Source organism: Aegilops tauschii, chromosome 3 (assembly GCF_002575655.3).
Source record: "Aegilops tauschii subsp. strangulata cultivar AL8/78 chromosome 3, Aet v6.0, whole genome shotgun sequence".
Lineage (NCBI taxonomy): Eukaryota > Viridiplantae > Streptophyta > Magnoliopsida > Poales > Poaceae > Aegilops > Aegilops tauschii.
In genome coordinates, this window is record NC_053037.3 from 126,712,712 (window position 1) to 126,730,987 (window position 18,276).

The 18,276-nt window shown below is 42.2% G+C and overlaps 1 protein-coding gene across 1 annotated transcript; it reads right to left on the bottom strand.

Annotated features, from left to right (window-relative positions):
• Positions 1–11,149: 11,149 nt before the first annotated feature.
• LOC109777100 (protein FAR1-RELATED SEQUENCE 5-like) lies at positions 11,150–14,585 on the bottom strand. Its single transcript, XM_073511657.1, has 4 exons — positions 14,542–14,585; positions 14,376–14,445; positions 12,536–14,262; positions 11,150–12,464 (listed from the first exon to the last, which is right to left on the bottom strand). The coding sequence occupies exons 1-4, from the start codon at positions 14,583–14,585 to the stop codon at positions 11,963–11,965; spliced, it is 2,343 nt and encodes a 780-aa protein (XP_073367758.1). The 3' UTR covers positions 11,150–11,962.
• Positions 14,586–18,276: the final 3,691 nt, after the last annotated feature.

Sequence of the window (18,276 nt, forward strand, 5' to 3'; positions counted from 1 at the left end):
GCCCCCTCCACAGATTTCCACCTCGGTTATATCGTTGTAGTGCTTAGGCGAAGCCCTGTGTCGGTAGCTTTCATCATCACCGTCATCACGCCGTCGTGCTGACGAAACTCTCCCTCGGCCTCAGCTGGATCAAGAGTACGAGGGACGTCACCGAGCTGAACGTGTGCAGATCGCGGAGGTGACGTGCGTTCGGTACTTGATCGGTTGGATCGCAAAGACGTTCGACTACATCAACCGCGTTACTTAACGCTTCCGCTTTTGGTCTACAAGGGTACGTGGGCACACTCTCCCCGCTCATTGCTATGCATCACATAGATAGATCTTGCGTGATCGTAGGTAAATTTTTTGAAATACTGCATTCCCCAACATAAGTGGGTTCCACTAAACACGTGGCAGCCCATTAGAAGACAAGTTACACTCATTTGACACCCGTCCAGAGGTGCGCCGAATAGATAAGCAGAAGATGATTAAGCGGCACGGCAGGCTTGCCGGGCTTCACCGTCAGCATGACAACTAGCAGTGCATTTAATGCACTTTGTCCTAACTGCCAGAGTTAGGTATGATAGCACTGTTAGCTATCTAATGACAAGATAATGACTGTTTTGCCACTATGGTTACCCCTTGAGCTATAAAAGGAGGTCCAAGGCAAACTAGAGGGGGATTCGGACCCTCCCGCACTTGTACGCACGTAGTTGCTCCCCATAGGCCACCCAAGCTGGGTTGGAGTGTTGCGTGTTGTTTCATTGCCCACATTCAATCCACCAAAAGCAGGAGTAGGGTTTTACGCCTCATGGTGGCCCAAACCTGGGTAAAAATCACCGTTGTCATCGTCATCGTGCTGCCTCATGGCCTCCGCTCTTTGTGAAACGTGAACTTCCCCTTGCCGAACCACAAAGGGGCTTATGGCCCCGTAGCTGATCGTGTTCACCCATGACATCTTCAAACTAGCAAAATTTGCACCATCAAAGTAAGGACCTCTACGGTGGTAATTTCCCTCGCTAGACGCCATACTCTCCTAGGTTGTGAAACCAAGGCTATGATCACCAAAGCTATGGAAATCAAGGCAAATGGAGACCAAAGCTTTGATACCACTTGTAGGATTGAAAGTATGTCTAGAGGGGGGTGATTAGACTACTTGACCAAATAAAAATCTAACCTTTTCCTAATTTTAGTTGTGGGCAAATTTTAGCAACTAACACAAGTCAAGCAATCAACCTACACATGCAATTCTAAGAGTATAGTAGCGGAAAGTAAAACATTGCAAATGAAGGTAAAGGGAAGGGTTTGGAGAGTGCAAATGCAATGGAGACACGGAGATTTTTGGCGTGGTTCCGATAGGTGGTGCTATCGTATGCCCAAGTTGATGGAGACTTCAACCCACAAAGGGTAACGGCTATGCGAGTCTACAAAGGGCTCCACCCACGAAGGGTCCATGAAGAAGCAACCTTGTCTATCCCACTATGCCCATCGCCCATGAAGGACGTGCCTCACTCGGGTAGATCTTCACGAAGTAGGCGATCTCCTTGCACTTACAAACTTCTTGGTTCAACTCCACATCTTGACGGAGGCTCCCAAGCGACACCTAACCATTCTAGGAGACACCACTCTCCAAAAGGTAATATATAGTGTGTTGATGATGAACTCCTTGCTCTTGTGCTTCAAATGATAGTCTCCCCAACACTCAACTCTCTCACACAGATTTGGATATGGTGGAAAGATGATTTGAGTGGAAAGCAACTTGGGGAAGTCTAGAAATCAAGATTCTTGTGGTAGGATTGGAATACCTTGATCTCAACACATGATGTAACATCCCAAATTTTCAATTTGGAATGTTATACCTAGGTCATTCATGCATATCATATTTTATTGCATTTCGTTTTGCGATCCTCGAAATTCTAAGCAACTCAAGGACCCTCGGAGAGAGTTGGGGATTTCATAGTTCTCATATTTGAATTTTCTCAAATATCGAAACAAGGATCACTTTGGTTTTAATTAATTTTTCTCTCCGAAATATTTCATATTAAATAATTTATGAGAGGAGATAATATGACTTCTCCAACATAAATGAAATTTGGAGGAAAATATTAAAATCCAATAAATATTTTATTTTGGATTTTATTGTTATTTTATTTGAATTAGAAAAATATGCATTTTTCAAAATTGCATTTTAGGGCCAAGAAAATGTTCATCTTGTTCTAAATATTTTATTTAGACGGTGAGAATTTGTTTTGGCATTTTTAGATTTTTATTTTTATTTATTAGGATTTTTCCGGCGAAATTTGTTTAAAAAAAATCTTTCGGACCGCGCCGGGCCGCAGCCCAGCCGGCCCATCCCGCTCGCGCCGCCTCGCCCTCCCGTGCGGACGCCGGACTCTGGGGAGAAGGAGTCCGGGTCGGCCTCGCCGCCCCCTCGCGCAAGCCGAGGCCCCGGGGCCCCTTTTTAAGCCGCCGCCCCTCCCCCTCGCCTCCTCACCCCGCGCGCCGCCAGCCCCGCCCCGCACCCGAGCCGCCGCGCCGCCGCCGCACCGCCAGCCGCTGCCCCGCGCCACTCCGCCGTCGCCGCCGCCTTCTGCCACCGCCCCGACGCCGTGCCGCCCCGCTGGAGCCTCGCCGGAGGTAGCCGCCGCCGCCGCTGTCGTTCGTCGTTTTTTTCGGTTAACCGTTCAGTTTTTTTCGAAACCCTAGATCTATTTTTTTCTAAATAGATCGGTTCGGTTTTTCTTTCGGTTTCGTTAGTCAGCTGACGTTCGTCCGTACGTTCGTTTTAACGAACGTTGATTGCCAGTTAATCACAGACAGCGAACGTTCGTTCGTTAGCCTGTTCGCAGTTTTTCTTTTTCCAGGGTTTTCCGCGATTATTTTCGATCGCGATTCCTGCCCTGATCTTCGAAGTAGTTTAACGTTTCGCTCGTTTATCCAAATCAGGTGAAACAAGCGCCTAGATCTTCGTCTCGAAGTTCTCTTTCTGTTTAATCAACTTGAACAAGATGTTGATATAGTAAAATTTGACTTTAGTCCAGAGTAGTAATCGGATCTTGTTTTTTTCGTAGTTTGAGATTCGTTGCTCCGTTTGATTTGATTCTTTTTGCAAACCGGAGTTCTTCAGCTGAACTTTCTGGTTAGATCTTCTTATTTGAGTTTTACCCGTGCATTATTGCTTGAGTGCTTATGTATGCTATTGTTTGTTTGCGATAGAATTCCCGGAGTGCGAAGCGTGCTACTACGAGTCACTAGGTTTTGCGGATCGTCAGCAAGGCAAGTAACACATTGATCATACTCTTTTCATACCCAGTTTTTATGCATTAGTTCCAATCCTCAAACATTGCATGATTAGGATGTGTTTAACTTGTGGGTATTTGGGAAGTAGATGATGAGGTAGAACCTATTGCCCTGTTTATTATCAAACCTTGGGAGTTACTTCTACGTTGTGCTTATATTGCTATGCTATGCTCGTAGACGTGGTTTGGTTTGAGAGATCCATGATAGATGTGGGTTGTTAATTAATGGTTCAACTTAAGGTGGCAACTTTAATACACATCTGGGTGGATTGCTTGTGGGAACTTGGAGAATCCAGTGTTGTCCTAGGATATCCCGGAGTACCCGTGTGATCATCCTACGGTCCTCCACCCAGGCTCAAAGGGATCATAAGATTATTCATTCTAGAAACTTCCGTGTGCAGCCACAAGCGCTATTATGGGCTCTAGCATAGTTGAGTATGTTGCATGACCTCTTTCAGTGGTGGGCTAGCAGATGTAGAGGGAAAGTAGGTGTAACTGTCCACCCAGAGTAAAGAGTTAGTGTTTCTGAAAGACTGTGTCTCGGTCATCTGTTTCTCAAACACCATGTAGTGCGAGAAATCCAACGGAGGCGATCGAGTCTTGTGGGGAAAAGTGCGCAAACCTCTGCAGAGTGTACAAACTAATCATGGTTAGCCGTGTCCCCGGTTATGGACATCTTGAGTATCTGGTACTTGAATTATTGGTTTGATCTCATTACTCTAAATTAATTTGTTGGGTTGATAATGATTACTTTAATTGGGATTGAGTTGGAGGAACCTTCTCAATGATGTTTCAACCACCATGATAGTTAAATAAAATCTATTCCTTTGTTGTAGGGAAAAATTGGCTTTTCGCAAAAACATATTAATTGTAGAGCCTCCACCAGCCATATATGCATATAGTGATAGCATTTATCTGTTCATTACTCTACTGTGTTACATTGCCAGCATATTCCATGTGCTGACCCGTTTTCGGGCTGCAACGTATCATGTTGCAGACTTTTCAGACGAGGAGTAAGGTTTGCTAGGCCGTTGTCGTGCACTCAGCTATGCCATTGGAGTTGATGGACTCACTTTATCTTCCAAGCCTTCCGCTGTTATCCTATTTAGATGGCCTTAAGCCATATTTATTGTAATAAGTTCTCTTTGGAGACTATCGATGTAATAAGTGTGTGATTGCTACTCTGTTATAAATCCTTCGAGTACTGTGTGTGTCAGCATTACCGATCCAGGGATGACACTGAAGCACAGAGACTTGACCGTCTGAGGTCGGGTCGCTACACATGAGTAGGTGGTTCTCTCTTAGAAAATGTATGGTGGAAGTGTAGGCACATTCTGATGTCTCTCTCACATATGAAGAAGGGGGTGGAGGGGTATATATATATATAGCCTTCACACAAAATCCAACCGTTACACACATTCGACCAATCTCCGTGAGACCGAATGATGAAACTCGGTGGCACTAATTAGTTCAAAATGTGAACATTAGGAATCTCGGTGGGACCAACTAGAACAACTTAGTGAGACCGATGTGCTAGGCCTTTAGGGCAAACATCATCTCGGTGGCACCGATTGCATCAACTCAGTGAAACCAAAGTGAAGTAATAAGGCAATAGAGAGAATGTCAAGCCAACTCGGTGGGACCGATTGCATAACTTGGTGAGACCAAAATAAATGCAACAAGTCATAGAGCATTGGCAAGGCCATCTCGGTGAGACCGAGACCGGTATCGGTGAAACCGAATTGCTAGGGTTTCTGGCAGGGGCTATGACATAAGAACTCGGTGGCGCCGGATAGAAAGAACTGGTGGGGCCGAGTTGGAGTTTAGGGTTTTGACATATTTGGATGGAGAAAGTGGTTGAGGGCTTTGGAGCAATATCACTAAGCATTTGAGCAAGCAAGCCATTAAGCAACACCTCATCCCCTTTTAATAGTATTGGCTTTGCTATGGACTCAATGTGATCTTGGATCACTAAAATAAAGATGGGGAGTCTTGAGCTTTTGCCAATATATATCCTTAGCATTTTGAGGGGTCCACATCTCTAGTCCATGCCATGCCGTTCATTGAACTTCCTGAAATATTTATCTTGAATGGATATTAGTTCAATGAGCTATATGTTGTTATGAATTAGCAAAACCACCTGGGGATTGGTTGCACTTTCAACGCCTCCATGTCAACTTGTGGTTCACCTTGATGTGAAGTTGGGGCTTCCACTTGAATGGACGAAGTACTCTCCTTCACCTCCATTGGGCGAATTTTGCCAATAGATAATTCTTGAATTGCTTCCGAGGGATTTTTGTCTCCTACATCAATTGGAAATTGCTCTACTTGCAAGCCGTTAGATTCATCAAACTTCACATATACCGTCTCTTCAACCTTTCGGGTGAAATTGTTGTAGACACGGTAAGTATGAGAGTTTGAGCCATAACCGAGTAGAAAACCTTCATGAGAGAATGTAGCACTTTGAGCCAAATACTCGAAAGTATCCAACTTGGGGTTTGTTACCGGTGAGTAGCTCAAATGCCATTTTGTCGAGAAACTTGTGAAGATATAGTCGATTTGTAGCATGACAAGCTGTCTCAACCGCTTCCGCCCAAAAAGTGTCTTGGTGTCTTGTATTCATCAAGCATCATTCTTGCCATCTCAATAAGAGTCTGGTTCTTCCTCTCAACAACTTCATTTTGTTGAGGTGTGTACGTAGCCGAGAACTCATGTGAAATCCCTTCTTCGTCAAGAAAGGTATCCACATTTGTGTTCTTGAACTCCGTTCCATTATCACTCCAAACCTTCTTGATCTTCACTTCAAATTGATTTTGGGCCTTCTTAGCAAAGTTCTTGAAGTTCTTTTGGACCTGCGATTTGTCATCAAGAAAGAATACCCACGTAAATCTAGAAAAATCATCAACAATGACCAAACCGAAAGAGTTACCACCAAGGCTCTTATAAGCATTGGGACCGAAAATATCCATGTGAAGTAGCTCAAGTGGTATTCTCGTGGTCATGATGTTATTCACGGGAAGACTTCCTCCAACTTGTTTTCCTGCTTGACAAGCACTACAAAGTCTATCCTTGTCAAATATAACATCACCAAGGATATGATCACCTTTAATAAGCTTATCAAGATTTCGCATGCCCACATGACCTAACCTTCTATGCCATAACCAACCTTTAGAAGATTTAGCAATTAAGCAAGTTCGAGGATGGGCTCTCTTAGTTAAATCAACAATGTATATATCACCTCTACGAATGCCGGTAAACACCATATTATAATTATCTCTATGAAACACTTGGCAATCTACTTCGGTAAATAAGACATTGAGACCAAAGTCGACTAGTCTAGATACGAAAAGAAGATTGTAACCAACAAATACAACGAGCATAACATTTTTAATAGATCTATCATTGGATATGGCCACCTTACCAAGGCCAAGTACATTACCCTTGGAATTGTCTCCAAAAGTTACATACTTGCGTGGACCATCATTTTTGGCAAGTTCACAGAACATATCTTCATCTCCGGTCATGTGATCGGTACATCCACTATCCAGAATCCACTCTTTTCCTCCGGATATGTAATTTTGAAGATTCGCCATGAGGCTAAGATTTCTCATAGTCTCCTCATAGTCAATGTCACATTCTTCGTCTTCGTCATAATAGCCATGCTCAATATCATCATCATTGTCATGCGTGTAGTCATCACCTAGTTCAAGTGATTCGTTAGATTTATGACCATGACAATGTTCAAGTTTATGAATTCTAATTGTCTCCGAGATGATGGTACTAATGATTCCAACATCACCCTTGGCACGCATAAGATCACGGAGCTCAAATAAACATTCATCAAACTTGGGATCACTAGGCTTCATCTTATGAAAAGCAATGGATTTTTGAAGAATTTCATTTATATTTTTAAACAAGTAATTTGGAAAGCGTTCCTCAAGACAATTCCATATAGTGTATGCGCATTCAAAGGTTGGAAAGCAAATAAGCACATTTCTAGGTAATCCTCTAATGATAAGATTGATAGTCCTAAGATTGCGAACCATGTCAAGATACTCATCGGGGGTAGGATGCAAAGGATCAATGGGAGGCACATAAGGGCTAAAAATATACTTGTTCAAATCATATTCATTGAAAATCTCAAGCATCTCATTTTTCCAACAACCATAAAACTCCCCATCAAGAATGGGCACTCTACGTCTAAGAATCCCGAACGTGGACTCATCCATCTTCCTCCAATAGTGATTAAACCAAAGCAATGGAGACCAATGCTTTAATACCAATTGAAAGGATCGAGAAGATGGGTCTAGAGGGGGTGATTAGACCCTTAACAAGTAAAAGTGGCAGTTTTAGTTTCTTCGAGTTAAGGTGGAGTTTTAGCACATGTTAAAGGGCATTCAATACATCTCAAGCAAGCATGACAAGAGTATAGGCAGTGGAAGAGTAAATCATGCAACTTGCAAGAATGTAAAGGGATGGGATTGGATTGTGCAAACGCAATGGAGATGCAGAGAATTTTTGGCGTGGTTCCGATAGGTGGTGCTATCGTACATCCACGTTGATGGAGACTTCAACCCACGAAGGGTAACGGTTGCGCGAGTCCATGAAGGGTCCATGAAGAAGCAACCTCTTCTATCCCACCATGGCCATCGCACACGAAGGACTTGCCTCACTCGGGTAGATCTTCATGAAGTAGGCAATCTCCTTGCCCTTACAAACTTCTTGGTTCAACTCCACATCATGTCAGAGGCTCCCAAGCGACACTTAACCAATCTAGGGGACACCACTCTCCAAAAGGTAATATATGGTGTGTTGATGATTAACTCCTTGCTCTTTTGCTTCAAATGATAGTCTCCCCAACACTCAACTCTCTCACACAGATTTGGCTATGGTGGAAGGAGGATTTGAGTGGAAAGGAACTTGGGAAGGCTAGAAATCAAGGTTCAAATGGTAGGAATGGAATATCTTGATCTCAACACATGAGTAGGTGGTTCTTTGTCAGAAAATGAATGGTGGAAGTGTAGGCACGTTCCGATGGCTCTCTCCTATGAGAAGAAGGGGGTGGAAGGGTATATATAACCTCCACGCAAAATCTAACAGTTACACACTTTTGGTCCATCTCGGTGGCACCGATCTGTACAAAAATTTGAACGTTAGGAATCTTGGTGGGACCGACGCGAACAACTTGGTGGGACCGATATGCTAGGGCTTAGGGCAAAGTTCAGCTTGGTGGCACTGATTGCATCATCTCGGTTGGACCGAAGTGAATGCAATGAGCAATAGAGAATTAGTCAAGCCAACTCGGTGGGACCGATTGCAACATCTCGGTGAGACTGAAGTGATTGCAACAAGTCACAGAGCGTTGGCAAGGCCATCTCGGTGAGACTGAGATCCGTATCGGTGTGACCAAATCGTTAGGGTTTTGGCTGTGGCTATGTCAAAATGAACTCGGTGGCTCCTGATGGGAAATATCGGTGGAGCTGAGTTTGGGAATAGGGTTTGGACATATTTGGCTAGAGAAAGTGGTTGAGGGTTTTGGAGCAATATCACTAATTAAGCACTTTGAGCAAGTAGACCATTAAGCAACACCTCATCCCCTTTTAATAGTATTGGCTTTCCTATGGACTCAATGTAATCTTGGATCACTTAAACAAAAATGTAGAGTCTTGAGATTTTGCCAATCCTTGTCTTTAGCATTTTGAAGGGGTTCCACATCCTCTGGTCCTTGCCACTCCACTGTTGAAATTATCTGAAATATACTAGATAAAACTATTAGTCCAACAAGAGATATGTCGGCATTAATTACCAAAATCACTCAGGGAGCACTTGTGCTTTCATCATGACTTTATTTAGCAATGATTCCACTATTTCGAAAGATGTTTCAATTGATTATGACAACAAAGTCTATCTATGATGATTATGGTGATGACTTGTCTGCCATAAAAAGTAATGATAACCATGAAACTTTTCATCATGATTTTAACGGTCAATTGGGTTATGTCAATCAAGCATCACATGATAGTTATGTCACATCCCTAGCTTCTGGTAATGCCTAGTGCTAGCATCTTGTTTGCATCATGTTTAAATTCAAAATGAATTTGAAATGGGGATTGAGTAAACCCTAGCACCACATTAATAAACTAGGCTCAACTAAAATAATTTTCAGTGAACCCAAAATGCCCTTCAAAATGTTTATGATTTATGACAGAAGGTCAAAACCTAAACCAAAAATGGTGCACATTTTTTCAGGACATAGATGGGCTTTGAATTAATCCAATAAGTATTTGAGTTGGGGCTATAAATTACTATAAAATATTTAACAGCTCCAATAATTCTGAAACTTTATGTGGGGCTCTGATATTTTATAGAAATCATTTGCACTCTCATGCTTCACTTAAATCTTTTTGAGAGTCTTTTAAATAGGAAGTGGTAATTTGCATGGGTTATAAGTCTAGTCTGAAAATGATAGGTATACAACAGGGATATAATAAAAACTTTCATGTAGATCACAGAATATGAAACGTGTGATATAATTATATCGATGTAATAATATGAGAGGGTATTGATTCATGATCATTAGTTAGTAAAGGTATCGATATTAAAGCTTGTTATGTATTACTCATTTAAATGTTGGTAATGGCGTGGTGGCAGGGTCGGCCCTGAGCAAGTACAGCAGGTGCCACTGCACAGGGCCCCCAAATTTTTGGGGCCCCAACCCAAGTATGCATATGGCTAGATATTAATCATAGGGCCCATTCCGTCAGAAAAAAAGTTGAAACAATCATCCCATGAGGCTATGAGCGGGCAAGGAGCTAGCTTTACTGCAACATGTATGTGCGTAGAAACCGAATTGACGCCTTCCCCTCCCCTCATCTTCTTCTCTCACCTCCAAGTCCTCTATCCTCGTTGCTCGTTCCTCTTCCTCAATTACATGACGATGACACACCTCCCCCCTAATGCGATTCTTAGTCATTCCGACGGAACTAATAGAGGAGAAGATCATGATTTGTTAAGTGCAGGTTATGCTAGAACTTCTCACGAACTAGCTCTAGTTTGTCATCTTGCACCAGGCCCCCTAGCGTGTCAGGTCCGACCCTGCATGGTGGGGATGTTCAAGCATTTTTTTATTTCTAATTGAAATCCTTTGTGATGTTTGAATCGGGGGGGTGTGATGGTTAACTCCTGCCAACCTCCTCCCTAGGGGCATGTGAGTAGTACTTTGCTTTTAGGGCCAATAAAACTTAAACAATAAGTATATGCGTTCTTTATGACTAATGTGAGTTCACGGACTAATACAACACTCCCACCTATATATATATATATATATATATATATATATATATATATGGCAACATATTTTGTGAATCCGATGGCTACATGTATCCCTGTATCCATCTGTTTCTCAGCCTCTCGATCTAAATCCTTCGCCTCACATGCCACTAAGCGGAAATTTGCAGTCACCCGCCCGCTTTGGAACTTCAGAAATGTTTTTGTTTGCAGAAACCCCCCTATCCATCATCCCCAACCCAATCCCAAGTCCTGCATCCTGCGACTCCAGCCCCAAATCGTTCCTTGCCAGATCTCTAGCATCAGCTCCCAAATCAAGTCCCAATCCGAAGTCCTCCTACGACGACAGTGCCCAGATGATTCCCTCGAACTTCTCTGGCGACAGCAAGCAAGTAGCGACGGAAACGGCTCGATGGTCACTTGGACCCGGCCGGCCGGTCATCTCGACGGCGAAGCCATGACAAGCGACATCGTTCCGCGGCGGTGACGACGAGTCTGATGAGGCGCTAACGCCGCCCTGGATGGCCTCCCCCGCCAGCGACGATTCCTACATATGAAGCTGCAGTCTCTCGTCCATAGGAAGTTGTCGGCTGTAACCTGTAGCCTGTACAAAATGTGCTGGTGCTGTGCTCATATGAGTAAACTGTGTCAGTATTTGCACCTAAATGAATGGCATCGTGTGAGATGCTTCTACGTGTTTCTTTTCTTTTCTAAATTGTTTGCCAATACGTGATATGCCTTACCAAGCTTGTTCAGATCAGAGGCTTTGGTTGAGCTTTTCCCTTGTTAAAAAATCATGTTTGCTGTTGCCACAAAATTCAGTGACTAGTTCAGTTTTGAACTAATGTGTTGACAAAAAATCAGTGATTTCCTCAGTCAAGTGATCAAAGCTTATATTGTTCAGTAAAGCTTTTGAGTTGCAGAAGTGAGCTGGGATGGCTTTCTCAAGTTTTGATATCTAAGCTATAAGAAGCAAGTCACTATCCAAACTATCCTGAACAGTCACAAAGTTCAGTGACTAGGCTCCATATGTGTTGAACAAAATCAGTGCGTTATTCAGAAATTCCTCTGAATGACCAGAACTGGCGTCGGATGGCCGTAATCAGTTTTAAGATTAAAAAAAGGCTATAAAAAACAAGTCCATATCCAAAGTTTCCTGAACATTTACTGTAGTTCCTGAGCATTTTGTGCTCCGGTATGATTCAGGTCTGAGCAAAGAATTTATTTAACATAATAAAACTGTGATATCATCCGCTGACTACTGTTCATATAATTGTTATAAATAAAGTCAAATTTGATTTAACATAGTGCAAATGTCCATCCATTACATGGCTCATGAACATGAAACAATAAATCTTAACATATATAAAGACATTCTTTGCTTGGAAATTTTAGCATCAGGAAGCACCATTCAGTTGCATATCTTCCACGATCATGCTCCTTTTCCCTTTGCGTGGACAATTGCGACTATCATGAAATACTATTTGCTTGCATGTCTTGCACAAGCGTGCAGCCCTTGCCTTTACTTCTTTGCCCTTCTTTTTTCGACTATCCTCCTTGGTCTCCTTTCCGCTCTTTATTCTTTTGCATCTCCCCACCGTATGAACATCAGTGGGTGGATGTATATGAACTTCAGTAGGAATGTTGCAACCAATAAAGGCCTCATATTCCTCTTGCCTAGTGCTTTTGGTAGCTGCAGGAACCATTTGGTCGAGAGGGGCCTCGATTTTCAACACACTTGATGTTAAGAAGTCCATGCCTACATCTGAGTGCTTCGCCTTTTGAATCATATCTTCCATCTTATTACGTATAGTTGAAATCTTCTCTCTCGTGGCCGCGTCCAAAGCATCGGTGGGCTCTTCTTCTAGTAAATTCCCTTGTTCATCAAAAACACTCTCCCTGCACAGATTTTTTTTCTTAGTCATATTATTTTGAACAATACGAAATAAATAGTTTTGCACTTTTTCTACCGTTTGCACCTTTTCTGCCATCTTTTCATAATGTAGTAGTTGGGAAGCTCATTTTGGTTTTCAATTCTCAATACTTGGATAATATGGCGACACGGAATTCCGTTTGACTCAAATAACTTGCACGAACAATTTGCTATCATGGTTGCTGTGTCATAGTAGACCTGCCTAACCTTACCAGATCCACCTCTCAGGGTCACCATTTTCACCCCCTCACCTTGTGTAATACCCTGAACACAACAGTAGTCTCTAGCAGCAATAACTTGCTGCTGAAATTTCTCAAACACTTCACATGTGAAGACCTCGGTGCCTTGTTTCTTAATTCTCCATGGTGTCAATAGTTGTGGGGTGGTATGTATACTTCTATTGTCTGCCATCAATTCTTCCTCACGTTGGCATTCTAGAGCCGTGTCAAACCTAAGCCAAAACTCAACAAAAGCGAGCCTTCGGTGAATGAAACGGTTAAAAAAAGAATTTGCACTTTCTGACCTTGAAGTGGTTCTGAGAATGCCTGCTAGAGATATGTCCATAAAGTAGGATGGTATCCAAGTCTCTCGAATACTAAACCTCTTAGCAAACCACTCATTTTCTTCCAACCCGAAATCTGTAATGATGGAATTCCATTGTGACTCAAACTCAGTTGTAGTTTCTGAACCCCAAACACATGAGTTTAGCCTCTTCCAAAATTCTGGATCCTCTCTAATCAAAGGTCCAACTTTTTCAGGCACCTTTTCCATTATATGCCACATGCACAACCTATGCACAGTGGTTGGAAGAACTTCGTCAATAGCAATCTTCATGCTACCAGCTTCATCTGTTATGATAAGCCTAGGTGCTACCCCTCCCATTGCTTTTAGGAAGGTCTGAAATAACCAAATATACGATTCATTGTTCTCATTTGCTAAGAAGGCAGCACCAAAGAATATACTTTGCAAGTGATGATTGACCCCTGTAAATGGTGCAAAGATCATGTTGTACTGATTAGTGGTGTACGTAGAATCAAAAGATACCACATCACCAAAGAGACTGTAGTTCTTCCTGCTTGTGGCATCTGCCCAGAACACATACTTCAACTTCCCCTCATCATTCACGTCAAAATCATAGAAAAATACTGAGTTTACTTCCTGATTTCTAGCTAGCTGGGCGACAAACATTTGGGCATCCGCATTTCTAATTTTATCCCGAAGGTCGCTGTAGTAATTCTGCAAGTCTCTCTTCATGCACCCAACATTCGAAATTCCACCCTCACTAACTTGGAGTAACCTGTACGCCTGAGAGGTGCCAATGCTTGCCTTGTGACATGTAAATAGAGTATTCTTTGCCCTCTCACTAACTCTACGATTCGATCTGATCAAATGACGCTTATCAGGCGATACAAGACCGTGAACATGGTGCTCAACCCATGAATCTATCTTGTAGGTGTTCTCCCCACAAAGTCTGACAAAGATGTGTGCATCACAACCACATCGTGTGTTTGCCTGCTTACGCTTTTTCTTCGAGGGGTTATCGATCTCCTTACTATCTTTGGACTTGAATCCTTCCCTGTTACACATAAAACGCTTAGTTCGGACCACCTTATTCTCAATCTTCTTCTGCTGCCCGATACGAACTCCAAAACCCGCATTATGTGCATATGCCTTGTAGAACTTCTCCACTGCCGCAAGTCCTTGAAATGTCATGCCTACTTTAGGCTTCAAATTCTCTTCACATTCAGGTGTAAAAGACAAACACTGCAACATCAAGAAAAAATTGTGATTGCCACATTCACATATTGATCAGTAAATTGAATGAGATCAGCTGTGAGGTGCAAACTAATCAAACTTATAGCTAGGGGTATGGTTGCATTCTTTTTGGGTGTGCCAAACTGTTCTTCGTTCATATGCGTTTGCATGTAACTGGTTGGCTCCATGTGACTACAAACACACCAATAGGATCAAGCTTTCGCACATGGCAATGACACATGCTTCATAATATGTACGCAAAGACTGGATTTTTTTTTGTTGTGTTACCAGGAACTTGTGGTGTCGTACTGCTGCTGGTTGCTACTGATCATGTGGTCGTTCATTCAAGAAACTAGCTGCTCTAGCATATAAGATCTGCTTAGACCGTGGACCTGCTGAGGAAGGATACAGAGATCAAAACAATTACGTACATTTATGCATGGGCCGACGGCTGCCGACAAACGCCAAGATCATTGTCAGCTGGGAAGATCAGTACTTGCTTGGGGCGGCGCCCGCCGGTGGACGCCGTCGTGCCAAACTAAGAGCACAGGGGCGTGGCCGTTCGTCCTAGGGTTCCATGCCGCCGCGGGAGAGATAAATACCGATCGAGAGTAGTCTATTATGGCGCTTGATACAGTCCTGCGTCCAGGGTTGTTTTTGCAAAGTAAAACTGTTGGTATGGGCTACAGGCGGGCATGTCAATGCAAAATAAATGGAAATTAACCAAACCCAAAGGATTCAGATCGGGGGGCTGAGAACAGAGGGATGCAGGGGTACACATATGGAGCGGACTCACAAGATATGTTGCTACCATGCATTGCCCTTTCTCACCTCAAGAGTTCGTGCAAACTTTTCTGATGCATCCAAACCCCGTGATATAGTACGCTTTATCACACATAAGCCTCTTGTATGCTTCCTCAAACAACCACCATACGTACCTATCATGACATTTCCACAGGCATTCTGAGATATATTGCCATGCAACTTCCACGGTTACTATCCACATGACAAGTGTGTTCATCATCATATTGCTTTGCATGATCATATAGAGCTGACATGGTATTTGTGGCAAAGCCACCGTTCATCATTGTAATATATGTTACACTAGATCATTGCACATCCTGATACACTGCCAGAGGCATTCATATAGAGTCATATTGTTTTAGTTTATCGAGTTGTAAGTAAATAAAAGTGTGATGATCATCATTATTAGAGCATTGTCTCAGTGAGGTATAGAATAATGGAGACTGATGATTCCTCCAAAAAGTGGGGTGAGGTTCATGATATTGTTCTTAAGAAATGAAAAATAAAAATAAAAATAAAAAATAAAATGAGAAAAAGGAGAAGGGGCAATGCTACTATCCTTTTACCATACCTATGCTTCAAAGTAGCACCATGTTCTTCATATAGAGAGTCTCCAGGATTTGTCACTTTCATATACTAGTGAAAATTTTACATTATAGAACTTGGCTTGTATATTTCGATGACGAGCTTCCTCAAATGCCCGAGGTCTTCATGAGCAAGCAAGTTGGATGCACACCCACTTAGTTTCAGTAGCGAGCTTTCATACACTTATAGCTCTAGTGCATCCGTTCCATGGCAATCCCTACTCCACGCATTGATATCGATTGAAAGACCTCACCATTGCCTATCGATCCACCGAGTTAATGCGAGACTCTCTTCACTTTTTGTCTTCCCTTATATCTCTATCAACCTGTTCTATTCCACCCTAGTGCTAAGTCCATGCCTCATGCTCATATATTGAGTGAAGCTGAAAGTGCTGAAGCGAGAAAAATCATGATATAATTGCCTGGTTTGACACGGGGGTGCTCATGATTTATATTCATGTGATGAAGGCAGAGTCATGCCATGCATACATAATTCAGTGAGTAGGGATAACATTCGCTAAACATCGTATATTTTGAAGAGTAATGATTATGTTCTAGTATTCATGGATATTATTGCGTTGATATCGATTAGTTCATCGTTTCTCAATATTCATACCATAAAAGATTACATAATAGACATGCTACATAGCAATCAACATCAAAAATTGTATTTTTATCATTTACCTACTCAAGGACGAGCAGGAATTAAGCTTGGGGATGCTAAAACGTATGTAATATATCTATAATTTTTTATTATTTCATGTTATTATATTATCAATCTTATATACTTTATATGCAATTTCATTTCATTTTTGGGAACTAACCTATTAACCTAGTGCTAAGTGCCAATTGTTGTTTTATGCTTGTTTTTGGTTTTACATAAAATCCTTACCAAACGAAGTCCAAACACGATGAATTTTTTTGATGATTTTTTCTGGAACATAACAGACCCTGGAAGCTTTAGAAGGAGTCCAAAAGAGAAAAGAGGAGACGGCAAGACAACAGGGCGCGCCCTGATGTCTTGTGGGCCCCTTGTGGCTCCGTCTGACCTAATTCCAACGCTATAAATTCTAAAATATTGGAAAACCCCCAGAAGCACCAACAGAACTACTTTTCTACCACCGCAAGCTTCTATTCTTCTGCAATCCCGTCTGGAGGCCTTCGTCGGTACTCTGCCGGAGGGGGAATCCATCACGGAGGGCTTCTACATCAACCTTGCTGCACCTCCGATGATGTGTGAGTACATCCCACTAGACCTATGGGTCCGTAGTGATTAGCTACATGGCTCTCTCTCTTTGGTCTCCAATACAATGTTCTCCTCGGAGTTCTATTCGATGTAATCTTCTTTTGTGGTGTGTTTGTTGGGATCCGATGAATTGTGGGTTTATGATTAGATTATTCATTGAAAGCAATCGAATCTTTTCTGAACTTTATTATGTGTGATTATTATAGCTATGTAATGCTTTCTGATCTATGAGTTTTCTTTGGCCAAGTTGATGAGTAGATCTTCAGTGTTAGTGCTGCATAGTAGTAGGTTCAATCTTGCCTATCCTCACCCAGTGACAGAAGGGGTAGAGAGGCACGTATTTGTATTATTGATACTATGGGGAAAACGATGGGGTTTAATCATATTGCTTGGTTTTACTTGTCTACATTATGTCATCTTGCTTAAAGGCGTTACTCTGTTTGTCATGCACTTAATATCATAGATGCATGCTCGATAGCGGTCGATTGGTGGAGTAATTGTAGTAGATGTAGGCAGGAGTCGGTCTACTTGTCACGGACGTAATGCCTAGTGCGTGATCATGCCATGAATAACGTCATAACTATGTGATTTTCTATCAATTGCCCAACAGTAATTTGTTTACCCATTGTATGTAATTTTTATGAGAGAGATGCCTCTAGTGAAAACTATGCCCCCCCGGTCTATTTTATTCATATTACAAAAACCAAAAATACCTTGCTGCAATTTGTTTACTTTTATTTTACTTTACAATTTATCTATCACCTACTATCAAATTCGATCCTTGCAATTAACGAGTACAAGGGGATTGACAACCCTCTTGCCCGCGTTGGGTGCAAGTATTTGCTCTTATGTGTGTAGGTACTGTCGACGGTTGTTTGCATGGATCTCCTATTGGTTCAATAACCTTGGTTCTCCACTGAGGGAAATACTATCATCTACTATATTGCTTCACCCTTCCTCTTCGGGGAAAATCCCAACGCTGCTCACAAGTAGCACGGGTACACAAATTACTGTTGGGAAATTGATAGAATAGTGCATAGTTATGATGTTATTCATGGCATGATAAGTACATAGGCATTACATCCGTGACACGTAGACCGATACGATACTACTATTACTCCACTTCGAGAGCGCTTTTATGCTTGCCTCTCTAGGTATTAAGTTCATGACAAACAGAGTAATGCATGAAGCATGATGACATAATGTAGACATAATAAAACTAATCAATATGATCAAACCCCGTCGCTTTATCCTTAGTAGCAACAATACAATACATACCTCGCTACCCCTCCTGTCACAGAGTGAGGACACCGCAAGATTTAAACTACCACAAAGCACATCTCCCACTGAAGATAAATCAATCTAGTTGGCTAAACCAAACGAATAGAT

Excerpts from the sequence above, each read along its gene's own strand:
- LOC109777100 (XM_073511657.1), bottom strand. The coding sequence starts at position 14,585 with ATGATCAGTAGCAACCAGCAGCAGTACGACACCACAAGTTCCTG. Across the intron at positions 14,446-14,541 it reads TACGACACCACAAGTTCCTG|TCACATGGAGCCAACCAGTT; the intron begins GTAACACAACAA and ends GTGTGTTTGTAG. Across the intron at positions 14,263-14,375 it reads TTGGCACACCCAAAAAGAAT|TGTTTGTCTTTTACACCTGA; the intron begins GCAACCATACCC and ends TTGATGTTGCAG.